The sequence below is a fragment of the Helicoverpa zea genome, chromosome 31 (genome assembly GCF_022581195.2).
Source record: "Helicoverpa zea isolate HzStark_Cry1AcR chromosome 31, ilHelZeax1.1, whole genome shotgun sequence".
NCBI classification, from domain to species: domain Eukaryota; kingdom Metazoa; phylum Arthropoda; class Insecta; order Lepidoptera; family Noctuidae; genus Helicoverpa; species Helicoverpa zea.
This window is the reverse complement of record NC_061482.1, coordinates 2,959,228-2,978,245: the sequence shown is the minus strand read 5'-3', so window position 1 is coordinate 2,978,245 and position 19,018 is coordinate 2,959,228. Positions and strand designations below refer to the sequence as shown.

Below are 19,018 nucleotides of genomic sequence, written 5' to 3'. Positions count from 1 at the left end.
AGCTAAGATCAATTAACATTAGTGACTTTAAGAGCCTCGAACGGACTACTTCCAAAAAGTTGTGTAGTTGATTTTAGATTTTAATGTATTTCTATGGTACACTTCGCCAGATGTGCGTGGGCCGTTAGTCAACATTGATGTCTGAATAAACGCAATGAACCTCGTATATTAACATTATACTTTTATTGACTCTCAATAAAATCGTAGCAAATCAAATACACAATAAATGCACGTACATATACAACACTCAATTTAGAGACCATTGCATAGTCACAAATCCAAATCTAATTTCTATCCAGCTTGCGTCTCGATACTATACAATTAAATCCCACCGTGCACTCCCAGACATGTTTGCAGCACCTCTTAATAATTAAAATTATACAGGCCTTCCATTTCAATTACGAATATAAACGTAACTCTACTTACGCTCTTTTAAAACATAGACTTACAGCTAAAGTCAAGAATACACTAAATAAATATGATACGAAAATAATACTCGGTGTACAATATACCAAACGAGAATTATTTCTGGTATTAAACGTTAACAATAGGCAATATCGAAAATGCTAACCGTATCCTAGGTACTAACAACTATGTTACGATTAAAAGGGAAGTTAATTTGAATAACAACAAAATTCGTGCAGGCACTATTCTCACTGTAGTTCTATATAGACATGTTTTGGAAGCTGTTACGTTTGGGACATCACTATAATATACAAAGGGCGTGTGACTTAATGACAAAAGACTCTTTAGTGGGACCTATTTTCTTTCACAGTCGAGGTTTAAAAAAAAAAGATTTTATCAATGGAGTTTAGTGCCAATTTGGCGCCAAACGTGACAACTTCCTTGCCAATGACAGCTATGCATACAACAATAAAGTGCTACATTTAACATTTATTTCTTAGATTAAAACAATTCCTGATTCCATTTTTTTATTTAATTACAGATTACGTTCGATGGGTAAGTTAAAATATTTAGATCTAGGCGACTGCTATGCTAGAATTGCGACATTTGACAGTACCTAACACCTACATACCTAGTAAGTGACAGAACAAACGTTCGTTCGTAAACATTGTTATAGTTCGGCCATTCAGAGAATGCGTTCCTGACACGTCGCGATTGAACTGACGACGTAACTTTGCAATGGCGTTGCAGTTACGATAAAAATATTTTTGCTGGTTGTTTACCGTTTTAACAATTGAGGAGCATTAAAACAACATTATTATATCAATAATCAATGAATGTAGTTACGTCGTCAGTTCAATCGCGACGTGTCAGGAACGCATTCTCTGAATGGCCGAACTATAGGTAATTGCCTGATTATAAAAAAAATGATTAGGTAGGTCAAAATATAAGTAGGTACATACATTTTCTATCCTTGAACTCATTCATAGTAAGTATAGTAAGAAATAAAATTAGGTACTTAATATAGTTTTGGAAAAGCTCTGAATCTGAAAGTAGATCCAAGCACTCAGTGAAAAATAATGTTAAGCTTTCTTTTAAAAACACATTATTTCTATTTTGGACTCTTAGCGTTTAATAATTGTATAATACACTATTTTAGTCTACTTTTAATTGAAGTTTTTAACTTATGCGACCTTAACTCTAAGACTAAAAATCATATTTCCAAATAAAATATACTAACTAAAAATGGAATTCAAATAGTAATTAATATATTATTTGGGTAAATAGGTGCGACGGTATTTCTACAAATTAATAATAAAAAGACATAAATAATATCGTACTCTTATAAATTAAGTTACTTATGAATATTTCATTAAATGTATGCAGATCTTTGTTAACACCATGTTATTGTACGTTTATTGCATTGTATATATTCAAATAATATTTTTCATATTCGTAGCCAACTGTCTTTTTCATTTAACATGTTTTCCAGTAGTATTAACAGTTCCACGTCCATCAAAAAATTTAAATCACTATTTAAGAGTTCGCCTTTACTGATACATTACACATTGCCTTTACCATTAAAATATAAGCACTTCCTAGGTAATAATAATCGTCCACGACTTCCTTGCTACATCAAATATACATATTTAACATAATGACTTTTATATCCTTTTCAATTAAGTTCTATATAACTATGCAAATAAATATTTAAATAAATGGCGCGCTTATTTCATAAAGTGAACCGAACAATAGCTTTCAGTCTATAAAAATTGAAAATAATTGGACGGACGTCTAATTTGAGATTACTTATTCCGTTTTGCTCCAAGAAATAATAAAGAAGTGAGCACGAACTTAGCCAAATTATTGCATTTTATTATTAACCGCAACTTTCATTTTGTTTTATTTATTTTGTAGTCGTCTTCGATCGGTTGCTCATAGTCTTATCATGCTAAAGGCGAGATACCATTATAAAAAAAAATATAATATAATATAATAATATACCATTATAATATAATTTTCGCGTAATTGCAATCCTTGTGCGCGACCATAGACACAGTCACGGGCGTAGACATAATATTAGTAAACAGGACTGCGCATATAAACCCAAAAAACGAGCCGAGTGAAACAGTTAGTACGGAGGCTGTCTGTCCCTTTCTAATAGGGTGACTATGAGATTAAGCTATGTGAGACAAATCCGAATTTGCTAAGATTATTAAACACAGATTAGTATTGAAGTTTTAACTTACGCAGTTTGTGACCTTAAGATACTAATAAAGGCTTTTAATAATTAGCGGAAATTAGCAGTATAAAAGCAGGAAGATTCGAAGTGAAGACTGTTTTTTTTTGTATTTCTACTTCATATATAGACTGCTGAGCCATTTATGTCGCCTTTCTTCATTTTTGGGATGCTATAACAATAGTACAACAGTTTTAAAATCCATCACCCATATTTTGACTCGTTACAAGAATTCATGGGCACCCTAGTTGTTTGGTTTACGAAAATGTTATTATTAGCTAACCTGTGGAACGATATATTGCAACCACCATAGGATTCACTTTTGCAAGTAGAAACGCAACACTTTTTCACCATTTTAATAGTTTAAATTGATTTAATACAAAAAAATATAAACAAAATTTTAAATGCTGATTACGCACCAAGAATGTTCAGGGTTACCGCTAGAAAATAAAAAAAAGCAAAATAAAAATTTATGTTGTTTATGTTTTAATAATAAATACGAATAAATTAATGCGATTGTTATTAATTTGTTGACTTACAATTGTTAAAATAAGATAAAAATATAAGTGATTCAATTGTTTTTGGGAAGACAAAACTTTTGATCACAACATTTTTTTATGCTGGCAAGGTGTTAGAAAGAGACAAACAGCCTCCGTTCGAACTATCCCTCTCGGCTCGGATTTGCCTCTGTGTATTATGCAACCAATTTAGTACCTTATTGCGTTAGAATAGAGTTCATTTTCGTAAATATATATTTTGAGCGTGCGCAATCTTGTTTAGTAATATTATATCTATGGTCACGGGTACCCTTTTCGTTCGCTAACAATTTTAGTGGACTCTCGCCATTAGATTCTTTGCCCGAACCACTTAGGGCAAACTTCTCTGATGGTCATCTACATACATGCAGATCTCGTCATAAAAAAAAACGGAACCATGTGTGTCCAGATACTTTTCTCGAATACAGATACAATTGTTCCTACAGGTCACTATTGCAGTATAAAAACAAATTGACATTATGTATTAATATTGCATTTGTAAGTCATCAAGTCATCATAAAAATGAAGACGTGGAAGTGAAGTACTATATATTAAGAATATTCGCTGTCTATTGTCCTTAATATTAGATACCAAAATAAAAGCTTACATAAATTACTAATGCCAATTCTATGCTAAAATACAGAGCATTTACAAAATTATTTGAAGTACAGTCATATACAAAAACATAGTGACTAAAAAAATGAATATCCTTAATTTACAAATGGCACGAGTATTATCGTTTATCGATCTTTAATTTGGACGCCTGATCTATAATTCTATAATTGCGCGTGGTCATGAGAACTGATTTCTTTATTTCAAAAGGTAATATTTAGGTGCCAGATAACAATGGTATATCACAGGATATACAAGATCTTACAGATCTTATCGTCCTATATATAATACACTTGAAATATATATTAACTTTAATAAGGCCGTCTCAGGCCTCTTGTGAGATTCATCCTTGAATTATAGAATTGCTATAAAAACAACCGCCGTCATTAATAATTTTTGTTATAATATGGAAGATCTGTAATATCAATTATTGCGTAAATATGAACTGCATAAACATTCAACAGCTATGGAATATTAGAACGTCATAACAAGGCTGGCGCGAATACTTTAATTATTATTAACATAATATCCCATTAAGAATATCATTGTTATTAATTTACAATGCACAAGGACTCGAACTAAATATATAGTGAACATTTACATCATACATGTATTCAGCGCAAGCCGTCGATGGACACTAAAAATACCTTAACTAGCTTAACTAAAGAACTATTTAAACCTATCTTTATAAATTTTACTTGAAAAATTAAAACCTGACAATTAAAAACGTTAGCAACAATATTACCTTCGAAGCGTGTACAATAATGCTAATATACATGTATATTGACCAAAAACACAGACGTTACGTATTGCTCTTATAACTATTATATTAAATATTCAAGTAACAATTTAACTGACATTATTGCGTTTCTCACTGGAGGTTAGTTATTTGAAGGGAATCTAAAACCTACACTTACTCTGCCTATACATCTAACAGTTTAGACAACAGAGATTACAAAAGAAAATTATTAAAGAGAAAGAGTATAATATATTTACATTTATATAAACTTGAAATACTTTGAACGGTAGAAGTATATATAATAAAAAATGTGGTCAAAGCTACGATATATTACAGAGATATTCTAGCTTACTTAAGTGGCAACACCTTTTTATAGCTAAAGTTCTTTTAAATCTTTGCATAAAATCAGATCTAGGCATAGAAATCCGTACTTTTTAGAGATTCTTACAGTTTTTGCTATACATTAATAATAATTTCGACTGAGACGACTGACGCCTCTCCCTGGCTTTATTTCTAACAAAATATTTAATTCACACATAATTTTTCTACAAATCTAAAAACATTTAGCAATCTACGTACCAACATCAAAAATACTTGAACATACATAACGTGGTAACAGAAGTTTAGAATACGACTCTTTACTTTGAAAATTATTGCAGAACATTGAATAATAGTAGGCGTAATAAGCATATTTATTAGCTCCGTTTGTAAGTACAAAAAAAGAAGAATATATATAATACATATACCTACATAGAATACCTTACTTAGCATGTGCAAAGTTTTGTATAAATAAGGTTCTTCAATATTAAAACCTTCATTTATTTTATAACGTGAACGGTAAATGTATTCCTTATATTATTGTCTATGTGTGGCTTTTATTGTTATTTTTGTAAAATAATAAAAAAAAACCTGAACTACTTAGTAATTGGATAATTGATTAATCACAGTCAATTGACATAAATTTAACGACTTTCTGAATTAAGGTAAGTACGTTTTGAACTCTTGCTGTCGGCTGCGACTGCCGACCGCACATGCCGACTGCATGAAGTCGACCGCAGCTGCACTACTGGTTTGTATGTATTTACATGAAACCGTAAGCTAGAAGTCAAAACGTATCTTGTATTTTTGAACGGCTTTTGCAAGCCCTAATCAAACATAAAAAAATAAGTGAATTGTTTCTGATAACTTGTTTTAAACTATTGTCTATTGATAATGACTATTGTAGTGTATCTAGCGGAGGCTACGACATTTAGTTTTATTCTTTGCTATTGCTACGAATACTTACAAAAAATACTGAGTGTGCAACTTTTGCCATGTCAAATAACTGCACATGGTACAGTTTTGACTGTACCAGTAAACAGAAGAAAATCTTCATATTACAAAGAGTACAGATACATTTGTTACTGACTGTACCATTGCTCTATCTGTCTATCATATTAGCAACATATCAATATCAACGATTGAGATATTCATTATACGCCTTACAAAAAAATAATAGAAAAATAATGGTGACTGTTAGCAAATACTTTGCAAAGAAAAGCATAGACTTTGTTTTTAAAGTGTTAAAAATAATATGCGCTGCAGTAAAACAAATATCGTATAGTAAAAGTATATAGTAAAACAAAGCTGATAAAGGTATTAGACGGACAGCTTGACATACTGGCTAAACAGCAAAATACTTGAATCCGTAATAGATTTTTGCGTGTTACACGTAAATCTAATACCCACTGAATCACTATAAACAAATCCCAAGCTATCCGTGTAAAGCCACACTCTTAAAACAATATTGCTTCTATCTAAAATAATAAATACAAATACTCCATACAGATCCTACTTTGTACAAAAGTTTTGTGTCCAACTAATAGCGAGAATAACTGAATTAAATATAACCTATAATTACAATATTAAAAATAACTGGCCATTACAAAAAAGAGAAATTGTTTACTTCAGATCGTAGATATCCGAATGAGATTCTATGAATCGAGACGTAATAATTCGTCCTGAATCGACTACAGGCGTCAGTAACTCTTCCGATGGCACTTGTATACGGATTCTATTGTCTGATGGGAGGTTTGTTGATCCGTTGCTATAGAAACCTAGGGCGACTGGTTTGTGGTGTTCGTCGTATTTGTACTTGGAAGGGCTGACGGGATGGAGGTGCGGGCTCCCGGCTAGAGGGTTGTACGTCACGTGTATGCGAACCACGTCATCAGAAACTGGTGACACGGAAGGCGGGTGAGGAGTTGCGCGAGGCGTCGAATGCGCGGTAGATGGCGCTCGTTGGATGCTCAACCCGCATATGCCCGAACTGGAATCAAGTTCATAGTTATTAATTCATACTATTCTATATATATAAATCGTGGCTAATATACTGTGTATAGAGACCAAGACGTCAAGCTACCACAATCTGTCAAATTGCTTTAATAAATTTTCAACTTCATCTCTCAAGCATAAGTTTCAATGTTGATTGGGAAGTCTCAGATTGGAGTAGCTGGATACGACTGTCTGTACTAGAAACTATAAGGATATCGTCGCTAAGTTACAAACGCACGGGTTGATACATCTTCTGAATCGAACATGAAAACAAATGTCTACATAACGAATTTTAAGTACAAAGACACATTGTGCAAACTAAGTGAAAATCAAGCTGATACTTATCAATGAATATTATGAGAAATAGCTGTTTACAGGAGATAGCTTTCTCCTTGATTTTTACTTTAAAATTAGGCACTTTACTTATCTGCATAACTGAATGTAAAAATTACGTATCCCATCTAAAAATGTATTCATTATGCCAGCCTTAAAAATAAACTTCTTTATCAGTATTCAATGCCAGCACACATTCACAATGTAAAAAAAAAACATCCACATAAATTATATAGCGGTTAAAAAAGAACATAGAAGATTCTTTTGTTAAATATTAACATACCCTAATCTCTTCATGAATCATAAAAGCCAAGAAGTACAAAAACAGCGCTTTTATCAGCTATCAGAAAAAAGGACGGAATTTCCTATAGGCCGCTATACGAGAGGCTTTTTCAAAAAGAGCATGTGACAGTGCATTCTACATCTACAAAACATCTCACCCATCTGACCCGGTAGCGTCATCGCTGACGTTGGAATGCGTGTCCAGGGAGTTATCCATAGCGTGCGAGCGCCCGCTCGAGAACACGCTCAGGTCAGCCGTACTCGTCACACTCGTGTCGGCTAGGGACCGTCGCGACCCAAGCGCTGACACCGACTCGTCACACCGAATGCCCCCCGCAACTCCGGAGTGTTCTAACACCGAATATTCACATTAACAAATACCCCACAATAACAGTCATATCCCACATATCTGCTCAACTTTCCTTCCCGGAAAAAAGGCAAATTCTCGGGTATTTGACTGTGTAGTGAAATTATTTTTAAAAGTCAGCTAGTAGCGTTTAAAACATAAAGCGACACGTCCATGCGAAATATTAAATCAATGCTTACCTTACTCCGAGCACATAAAGACAAGCAAAATCAATGTGGTGTAACACAAAACGCACATGCAATATTTCTGAGCTTCAAAACAATCTCTGCTCTTAGTTTTTTAAATAAAATCAATAATAATACTTAATAAATCTTCCTTATTTATTGAATAGGTACATATTTACATCGGAATAATAAAAAGGAAGGTATGAAGGTGGATCAACGCCGCAGTTAATCTGTGTGAAGCAACAGAATGCAATTAGATAACATTAGGTAACATTCTTAAATTTTTTTGACTATCTATCTAAAATAATTTGCTCCATAAAAGTAACTGCGTTGTGGATGCACCTTAAAGGTAATCAACGTCGTCGTCTTCTCGTTCTATTGAATCTCCTATTATTTACAAGATAGCTGTGGTGCTGATGTTCAGTAGGGCGGACGGGAGTCGAGGTCAGGGCGGGAGATTGGAGGTGAATGTCCATGGACGCATGGGACGTACGAAGTGGAACGCCGATTTGGGAAGTAAGATCTGAAGAAAAACGTTTAACTGAATTACCACTGCATTATCATAAGCGTAAGGATTTAAATCGATTGACTGAATAAATTGTTTTTTTTTATTATTATTATTGTGGGCAAGTTGGCACGGTATAAATCTTGTCTAGTCTAATTTATAAAAACACTCTTGGTCAACTGAATGTGAGTACGCTTTACCTAAACTGTGATAGCTAAAAAAAGTGGTAGCGTGTGAAATGCTGCAACTAAATCCTAAAACATATTGACTATAATTTTGCCTCAAGCGTTGATAATATTATGCACGTATGGAAGTGTCATATATTTTTATCAAAGTCCAACTTTACCCATTTATAAATAAGTGTTGAACACCAAAAATGTATGTGTTTAGGATTGCGTAAAACATAGTTTGGTGTTGAGAAAACAAGTTTATGTCATTTATCTACTGTAATAACGTTCTCGGAAGAGAATCATTTTAAACGTGATAATTTGAAAAACAACTAAAAGCGACACTGATAAGATATAACAAAATGTGTGCTGTGTCTACGTAATGCACAGTATGTGATGTCTAAATATACGACTAAAACGTACCGTTCATTACAGACTGTTATGTGTTTTGTTTGATTTTTATAATTATTGGCGTTCCTCATACCACCACGGGCGGCAAAACTAAAAATAAAACGTTCAAGTTATGTTTTCTCGGGACTTTCATTTTACCCACAAAGCATACTTTTAAGATATTCGGGTATTAATATGTTTGGGATATTTATTGTAAAAACTTTGATTTTAATTTTTTTATTCGATTTATTGACAACACATGCATTGACCTCGCCCAATGGGATAATATCAGTAACGGAGCATAACACTAAAATACGCATTTGTTTTGAACCAATTTATTAGTTTATCGCTTTGTTCCCATGAGTTCAAACTCAGGTCATATTATGGAGGTTTCTTTACTTAACTTAAAACTAAAGATAATAAAATAAATTATACTTCTGTACCCAATCGACGTTGGATGATAGGGGTGGGTTTATGTAAGACCTTATATGGTACTATGCGAAACAAAATCATGGACAAAAACTTTCGAGCAGAGATTCTTTCAAAGCGGACTTTAACCAGGTAGAAGTTTTGCAAATCAGTAATTTAAAGGCACATAAAAATGTTACATTTAGTGCGTTTTGGGCCAAACGCAAGCCCGACGTTGGTGTTATAATGAGAGTAAATGTTAATAAATGTAAGTAGTATTAAACAGATTACATAGTGGGCGTAGCGTTATCTTATGAGAAGTAGCACAAACAATGCGGGAAGCCGGGGATTCGTCTTAAGATCTGAGGAGCTCGCCTCACACACTCATATCTATAGATAGTGTAAATACGTGTAACTCAAGCTCCTCACATCTTAAGAAATGCCATGTTAAATGCATGTCGTTTTATTCGTGTTAATCATGACATAAACCCACCTCCATACCACCAGTAACATGCCAGTGCACAAGTTTTAATCAAGTACTTCTATATCTAAAACAAAAACTAAAACACAGTTGGCTAAAATGCCACCATTCTGGGTATCAGTGAAGTAGGTACATAAAAATCTGCAAGCCTGTAGTGTCAAACTCGCCTATTGTAACTGTGTGTGGATAAAAATCAAAGTTCAAAATATGCAATAAAATCAAGCCTTGCCAAAAGTTGCTGAACAAGCGACGAGTTTCACAATCCTGGTTGCTGAAAAGGCAAGATTCCACCAGTATGCTGTAGCGCACACAAATGTTTCTTCTAGCACACTCGCTCTAGCATACAGTAACAAATTACGTGCGAATATTTCTAAAATGTTCACGAAATTACAACACATATTTGAGAACTATTCTGGTGGAATCTCGCCACAAGGATACAAACGAAAGGAGCGGCAAACTACAAAACAAAATAATAAAAAATACTAAACTAGTACGACAGTACGATAAATAAAAGATCTACTGACACGATCACCATCGAATGGCAATCTTGAACTTATTACCGTAATATTTCAATAAATTCAAGCATTACTGGTATAAATGAACTTGGTTTGTTAAAAACTTAGCTTTACGTCTCGATTGATGGTCTAGCACACTATCGGCCAAATACTGAAACGCCACTCAATTTTAAGGACTACACAAACATCATTCCGTACGTCACACTTAGCTAAATTACTGTGACAGAAATACTTTTAAGTAGAACTTAAAGTAAAGTAACGTTTGAGTATTTCGAGAGAAAATTAAGTACATAAGTCAAATAAAAGAATTAATGATTTGAGCAGATGTAACCTACTGACGTAAAGACATTATAATTCACAACTACATATCACTGAAGCAGGAAGGGCTATGGATAAAATCGTATACGAAATATAGGGATTTCTCTTGAGATCGAATTTCAAAACCGAATGTGTTAGGCCGGCAATACACAGACCTCTTGAAGCAGTTAGGGGGCGATAGCTTTAAGCTGCGACCGCACAGTGAACTGCAGAGTTCTATGCACCCACATAAACAACCGCTCGAGCAGTTGCAACTGATTCGGGCGGTCACAGCTTGAAGCTGTCGCCCCCTGACTGCTTCAAGCGGTTCTTGTATTGCCGGCCTTAGAGGATGTCATAAACTACGTTCACTTTCAAACATAATTCATTACAAAATTTTGGATGACGTCACAATTTTCTTAATTTTACTATCATAATTATGCTCACGCATAGGTAGTAGGTACGTTAGAAGGTAGCATCAATGCAGATGCTTTAGTTAGATTCACGTTTAATGCTTAAAATATTTCGTCCACTGCCCTTTAAAACTTAAAATCTCAAACAACTAGCTAAACTGTGATACGGTATAATAAATTAAGCTATAACCTACATTAGTACTGCAAAGGCAATTTAAAAAAGAAACCTATCAACACTTGAACATAACCATGATTTGAACACTATTTCGAAAACTCCTACTTTCGGTAGAAGATATTAATATATGTACCTATAACAAAATGTTGAGAAAACAATACGGTGGGTAAAACCGTTTTCAAAATAGTTGTGAATATCCTATAGGAATTTTGATGAACATTTCTGGATTGTATTTTTTATGTAATAATTTGTGTTTGTAATTTAAACCCTCATATTTCTATAACTGTCCTCTGACTTGTTAGTTATATATGAAAATTAATTAATTTGTACTTTTAAGGACAAGGGTACTACACGATTGATTGACTCAACAATCTAGGAGTAGTAATCCTACCTAGAACTATGACAGATATACCTAGGGCTTGACTAAATTTGTGACATAAGAAATGTTACCCTTTGTGAGATTTTTTCATGTTTCTATTGTAGATATTTTTATATGACTAGCTGCTAAAATATTCGCAGTCTAAACATATTGAACTTAAGACTCTTGAAACGTACACTTAATATTTTTCTTGGAATTCACACAACGCAACATCGTCTGGGGGACTTTTGAAAAAAAAAAAAAAATAGTTGGTATTCAAAATTATTTTGGACACTAATTTTGATTCAATAGGAGATCCTTAAAATCTCTTAAAATTAATGAGTAAAAATACTGAGAGATAAAAAAAATCTACATTGAATGTTACTGTTTGAAATATAAATACTATATCAATGATAAGCAAATAACTGTATCATCCTGTTATCATCTATTAGCCGAGTGTTGCTCATTACTATTGGTACAGCCTCCCACTACATTCCGATAAGAATGGGTTAGGACCATTGCTCATTAATGTCGGCCCATCCGCGATTGAACGATGTAGTGTGTCTAGGATAGATATTTTCAGAAATGTGTAAAGGTTCTATGAAATATTTTCCTAAAATGTAAGATATTTTTTAACGCTAAAGTTTGCTCTGGTATGTGGAAATGCCATTTCAAGCAAAGATCAATATAATACTTATCTTTTAAATCAAATTAAAATTGAATATAATTAACCTTGCTTTTGTGCATAGCTTTATGAAATCTAACAGATTTTTCCCCAAGACTATGTTGATTTGTGTGTTAAACTTATCATGACCACGACTCTTCACGGTTGTGCATAATCAGTCAAGAACATGCATGCATGATGATTAAATTCCATACAATGTGAATATCATGCAAATGTGATCGAATGAGGCATCCAACAGCATGCCGAAAAAAAATTACAGCTACGAAAAAGTAGCTCAGAATCTAGACAATAATTTTCTGTATGAATAAAAGCGAATGAAGTAACGAATATAAATAATCAAATTTCCCAAAATGCTTGCTATTTTTACCTTGCTATTTTTACATTAGCACTTGAGATTAACGAAAATACTGACTGATTTACTTTAAAAAGATAAAATCTGAGGTTCATAAGTATTCATGAAAGTGCTTTTAAGTGTGCCAATGTAAATGAGCAAGTTCTATAAATGCGTGAAGTGGTCGGAGCCAAGGCTTTCGTCCGAGGTGGTACGCGAAGTGGGTAGTGATGCTTCCAAATTACCTGACACTGTATCGCTCTGGGAAACACGAAGCTCCTGCAATTCCATTGCGGCTTTTTCGCGTCTGAAACAATTTGTTTGAAATTAGGAGGATGTTGTGCTATTTTGTTTTAAAAAGGACTTTTGTCACCAGCCCTAATGTAGGTACTGATTCAATTGAGAAATCTATGCAAAAATATTTGCCATTTCCCACGGTTTCCCCGAGTTCCAAGGGACTTCTTTCCGCAGCCTCCTCGTGTGAACTGGTTCAGCCATGTAGCTGTTAGGAATATTAAACAAAAAACAAATTAACAATTATTTAGTATGGCTTACCTCAATATCACAGTTGCTCTAGCCTGTTTTTCAGTCTCGGAAAAATTTTCAGCCCGCTGTCCAATCTTGGATTTTTTGTCGGGCTCCACAAACATGCCAAGTTGGCGCTTCGGCAGCTCGTTGGGCGGTGGCGGACCTGGGTAGTCGAGCTTGGCTCGTTTCAGCTCTTCCATCGATCTCTCCAAATGATAAATTACTATATCGTCTTCAAACATAAAGTCTTTATGTAGCTTAACCTAAAAATTTAATATCAAGTTCACTCTCAATACACACAATCTTGTATTAATATCCCGCTGGATATTAATACAAGATTGTTGTCTCTAAATTACGGTTTACACAGAAAATCAGCAGACCTGAATATAATTTACAATAAGATCCATATCATTTAACTTCATGATTGCTTTCTTGTGTAGCTTGAGTATTGTATAAGCCATAGCTGTGACCACCCGCTCTCCGTCTAACAGATATATGTCCCAAACCCTGAGACAAAGGCTAAATGGCACTCTTTCGACAAAACAAACAAAGAACCATTTCAGGGAATAAAGAATGGCGTCTAGACCGAACTTGTCAAAATGATGTTTCAGTTTCGGCATAAACTTTGTGAGTATTTTGTCATGGTGCTCAAGGAACCGTGTTAGTTTAGGAAATCCTTCTATGTATAATCCATGCATGGCATATTTCTTATCTGACAACAGTACGGCCAGCGCCCAGAAGGCGTCTTCTTCATCCATGTACATGAGCAGGACTCCGGCCAGACCAGACATGCCTTGGCAGTAACCAACTTCAGAGTTATACATGCTATAAGCACAAAGTACATTGAATAATGAACATTGTTTTTCTGAGTACCGTTCTCTATAAAACTGATGTTCACGAAACTGTCTGTTCACATCGGAATCTATTTGCCTTACATCGGTGGACCATAACTTGGCCAGTTTCAACATTTCTTGAAATTTTCCAGGGTTAGCAGATTTTATTCTATTAACATCCATCAACTTGCACCATACTTTTATTCGAAGTGAATTTGGAATGCCTTTGTATATTCGCCTATGGAGTTTTTCTTTGGTGGCTGGTGAGTCCCAATTAGTAAGCATTTTGACCCATTTTTTCTCCCGTTCCACTTCAATATTGACTTTTTGGGGCCCTGTTTTCTGCGGCAAGCGCTCATCGTGTATGAATCCATATCTGCAAATACAATTGATATATAAAAGGAAAGTTTGAAATAATGTTTTGTAGGAAAATAATGCATGTTAATGGTTTGGTCAAATATTATGTAGGTAGGTATGAAAATACATAACTTCGCAATTGCTTACTAATAAGTTTCGCGACTGTGAGCAGCGCTGGAATGCTGAGCAATAAATAAAGAATATAATAAAGTGCAAAATACTATTTCATTAATTTACAGAATGAACATTATTTTTTTACTCAAATAGTTAAGGAAACTGTTCTGGTATTTAAAATCATCCTAGAACTTTCAGGGAGTAGGTTCTGAATGGTTGTAATTAAGAATGAAAACTCATGTCTCAATCAACGAAATAATAATTTTTTTAAAGAAAAAATGAAAAAAAAAGAGAAATAGTTTAGCCGCAGATGCAAGGTGAAATGGAAGCGAGCAGCACAATATGAGGATAATATTAATTAATATAATACATTATATTTGATTGGTAAATATATGATAATGGTGTTTGAGAACTGTTACATTTACTATCGCATAGCAGAACCCTGGTGTAGTCTTATGTTATTCATAATTTTAAAATCTTGCCTGAGCACAGTAATTTCTTACAAGATTACCATTAATTCCTCTCTCTATAAACTATAGATAATTTCACATAAAGCTGTAGTTTTTTTTTGTATTCAACTGCACCCTATTTCAAAAATTAGGTCTCCGATTCTGAGTGCTTAAATATTATGTATAAAAATTCAGTTATGAGTCACTCCATTAAAAAATGTGTAATGGCCTTACTTTTTAGTTGTAAAGGAAGTTGAATATCATGAATCACAACTGACAGTATTAACTTAAATTTAATAACTTATAGCACAGCAATTTTGCACAGCTTATTTTCTAACAAGTGCTAGCAATATGCATTAAATATGCTACAGTTTTCTAGTCATACCTATTCTGTACTAAAAGACATGGAAAGATGTGTATAATAAAGAGGAAACATGTTTTTGTTTTTAAGGCTTTGCTAAACTGATTTGAAAAATTATTTTACTGTTGTATGGTATGGGCAGTAGTTCCCACGGGACGTAAGTGGAACCTTGGGAAAACCGCTAGGTATCAGTATTTTTGTACTTAGTAACAAAAGTAGAATGTATATCAGCCTTCTAAAGTCAATTATAATATATTCATAAGGTCAATTATATTTAACCTGATCGACACCTCTTAATTTTTTTTATAAATTTTTGGAATGTGAGTAAATGCCTTAGACCCAAGTCCACAGACAACATAAATGTCCGTTTTTTAAAACAACTGTTTGATTTGAAAATTCAATGTGAAAATTCATAGTTCACAGTAGTTTTAAGAAAACCGATGATTATGTTCTCTGTGTTCTTGGGCCTTATCATCATCCTCCAAGCCTTTCCACCAACTATGTTGTAGTCGGCTTCCAGTCTAACCAGATTCAGCTGAGTACCAGTGCTTTACAAGGAGCAACTGCCTATCTGACCTCCTCAACCCAGTTACCCGGGAAATCCAATACCCCTTGGTTAGACTGGTGTCAGACTTACTGGCTTCTGACTATATGAAACATTCAAAATCAATAAGAAAATCATTATAACTTTTGATAGGTTTATATGATTGTATGCTTTGTCAATATGATGTTTTTTAAGCAGTATTCTCAGTACGTCATTAAAATGTCTTAAATCCGAGTAATCCTCTCTTGCAAAACTCTTCCTGAGCCACACAATACAAATAAACATTATTTTATTTTATATTATTTACTTTGAAGACTTACAGAGATAAATAATCCATGATTGTTTTCTTACTTATTAAACAAAAACAAAAGAATGAATGAGCAGTTTCCCAGTTGCCCAATCTACCAAATAATTCTAAGGATTCTTTAAAATATGAATTATTTTACCCACACATTCAAGACACCTTACACACAAAATTGTATCTGTTGATAAATTGTCACAATCATGAAACTGTGTCATGTTGTAGACCCATAAATAATAACATTTACTATGTAATAACAATGAGTGTTCAGATGCTATGATCTTGATTATTTTCATAATAAACAACACAAATGACTGCCTAAAACTGCATAAATTAAAGTGTGTATAAATGTCAAACTAATAACTGGTTTGGTGAGAAGCTGGGTTCTCTAAGAATATACTAATGAAATGATTTCATTTTGCTATACACAACCTTAAAATATAGTACTGCAAGCCCAGCATTAACTTAAAATTGGCAAGCAATATGCAAATTCGCAATAAACCGTAAAATAGTGGCATACCGATCAGTTTTGTGGTACTCCTCAAACTCGGGGTCCTCCCAAGGATCGATTTGGCCGACAAGGTTCTCTCGACCCCGCTCGTATCGCTGGAATATGCGCTCCCGCTCCTCGGAAGCCCGTGCCAACAGTGCCTCCTCATTCATAACACAGCCTGGTTGTACCACATACCGAAACGCCTACACGACCTACTATCTTTCCACCGGACGAACCTACTGAATACTTCGCTCACTTACGCGTATGACTAACCCGTGTACAGGGCAGCCCAGATATCTTAAACTACTGTTAAAATCATCACGCCCTTTTCAATTGAAAATCTTGGACGCTGTGTGATTTGACGTGCTGTCATGTCATAATAATTGCTTGCTACCAGAGACCAAGTTTTGGGCTGGAAACTAACACACAGTTCACACGAAGAAACTAGTTTACGGACAGCTAAACAACGTAATAGATCCAAAAGTTATGGAACATAATAATTAGCGTAGGTAAGTATGTAATATTTGAAATTAAAATTAGAGAAATACGCCCTCTTTTTCAATTAGAACAGGAAAATTACGAAACGAAACTGCTAAAGCTAACAGAGATTCCTACTCGTTGTGTGCTACTCGTCTAGTTTTTACTCTAACTTTGTCGACATCGTTGCGGAAGCGTAGTTTGGTGCAAAAATTAAACGCAACTATTTTGTAAAGGGTGGTATACACACTCATCTTTGATAGTCCAATTTTTTTTATGTTTATTAAACATTTGTTTTACATTCATTATTGGATTTGTCCACAAGAGAGATGTTTTGATTATTATTTATAGGCGTTTTCTTAACGATGGCAAAAATCATCAAATGCAGCAGCAGCGGTGAGGGAGTGTCAGACTTTTACTAACAAAAAATCCATCGTGTTCGGTCGTAGACCTTTGTACCAGAGTCGCGGTAACTCTTTCGAACAAAACCGCTGCCGTGGAGGAGCACGATGGATAATTAATGCTGGCGTGCCGTGCAATACGACCAGCACTTTTGCAGCATGACAAACCATGGTGCCCGAGGCTGTCGACAGCTTTTGGGAAGGTATTTTGTCATCCGGCATAGTGCCTATATTATGGCTATATAGTGACTGACGGAATAACCTGTAACCATAGTCCAGATTCCCATTCTCCCACAGCCAGCAGGCGAACGCGCTCGACAGCACCATTACACGTATTTAGAAGATCATTCCATGTGATGCTGCAGAGCGACCTATCTCTGAGAGGAGGGGTCACTGGGTAAAACCGTATTTGGGCATGTCATTTTACAAGCATTCAACGCATCGGCCAAACAGGGGCCCGATTCTCCTAATTTTACTTAAGCAACATACGATTCACGTTCGACTCGATTCGACTGATATCCAATCCCGACTCGATTACGATTGAAACGTATGTGGCATTCCGCAATTTTTTCTTTGAAATAAACGTTTTTATCCTTTTCTGTCATTCAATAATGAATCGTTTTGTCTGCAAATGATTTACGATTGCAAAATGATTGTACAGCAAACTACCGTATTGACCAAAATCACCAAAATAGCAGACCAATCGCACACCAATCAAATGTCAATCGAATACGATTGGTCTTTTATTAGTAGCAGAATGCCTGATATGGTTAAAACTGCTATTGCGATCATATTGCGATTCGATTTCTATTCGATTTTGACATTATTAACTTAGGAGAATCGGGCCCCTGGGCCCGAGGCCAAGTGAGGAAGATAGAATTTTTCTAGTGATTCTTGCGGTGCTGTGGACCGAAGAGAGGAATGCCGGTAAACTAAGACTAGAAATTTTGCGGACACCGAGGCCTCCCAAGCGAATAGGTAGTGAGTGAGAGTGAGGTAGTGAGGTTAAAGTAAGGGTGTTCCTGATAATTTTGTCAACTCTATCTAATAGGTTCGCATGTTTCCACAGATGAGAGGAGCGAAGTATATTTGTAAATTTTGGTCCGAAACAACAATATCGAATAAGTGTATGTATATGCCGAATGTACATTAATTTTAAATAACCTGTCCGAAATTTCATTGTTTGAATTTTTCCTCTATAAAAGAAATAAAATACTAGAAACTAAAATACATACCTAAGTAAATGAAAATTGGGAAATGGGACTGAACTCATATTCGGTGGATATAATCATAAAAATACATTTAATTCATTGCAATAATGAACAATTTCAAGAAACAAATAATAAAAATAGTTGGGAAGAATTTGCAAGACGTATGGGATGGGCCTTTATTAAAAACATTAAAAAAGAAATATCCACCACAGATTATAAATCATTGTAAACAAA

The 19,018-nt window shown here is 34.5% G+C and overlaps 1 protein-coding gene across 3 annotated transcripts; it reads right to left on the bottom strand.

Moving 5' to 3' along the window:
• Nucleotides 1-3,578: 3,578 nt before the first annotated feature.
• On the bottom strand, nucleotides 3,579-17,310 carry LOC124644991 (USP6 N-terminal-like protein). 3 transcript variants are annotated; one of them, XM_047184701.1, is made up of 6 exons: nucleotides 16,723-17,310; nucleotides 13,624-14,452; nucleotides 13,271-13,506; nucleotides 12,961-13,022; nucleotides 7,618-7,810; nucleotides 3,579-6,839 (listed from the first exon to the last, which is right to left on the bottom strand). In XM_047184701.1, exons 1-6 carry the CDS (start codon nucleotides 16,863-16,865, stop codon nucleotides 6,473-6,475), a joined length of 1,830 nt encoding a protein of 609 aa, XP_047040657.1. In that variant the 5' UTR covers nucleotides 16,866-17,310; the 3' UTR covers nucleotides 3,579-6,472. The 3 variants fall into 3 exon arrangements, with proteins under 3 accessions (XP_047040657.1, XP_047040660.1, XP_047040658.1); XM_047184704.1 differs by having other exon boundaries at nucleotides 7,627-7,810; XM_047184702.1 differs by having other exon boundaries at nucleotides 13,271-13,500.
• Between the last annotated feature and the right edge of the window lie 1,708 nt (nucleotides 17,311-19,018).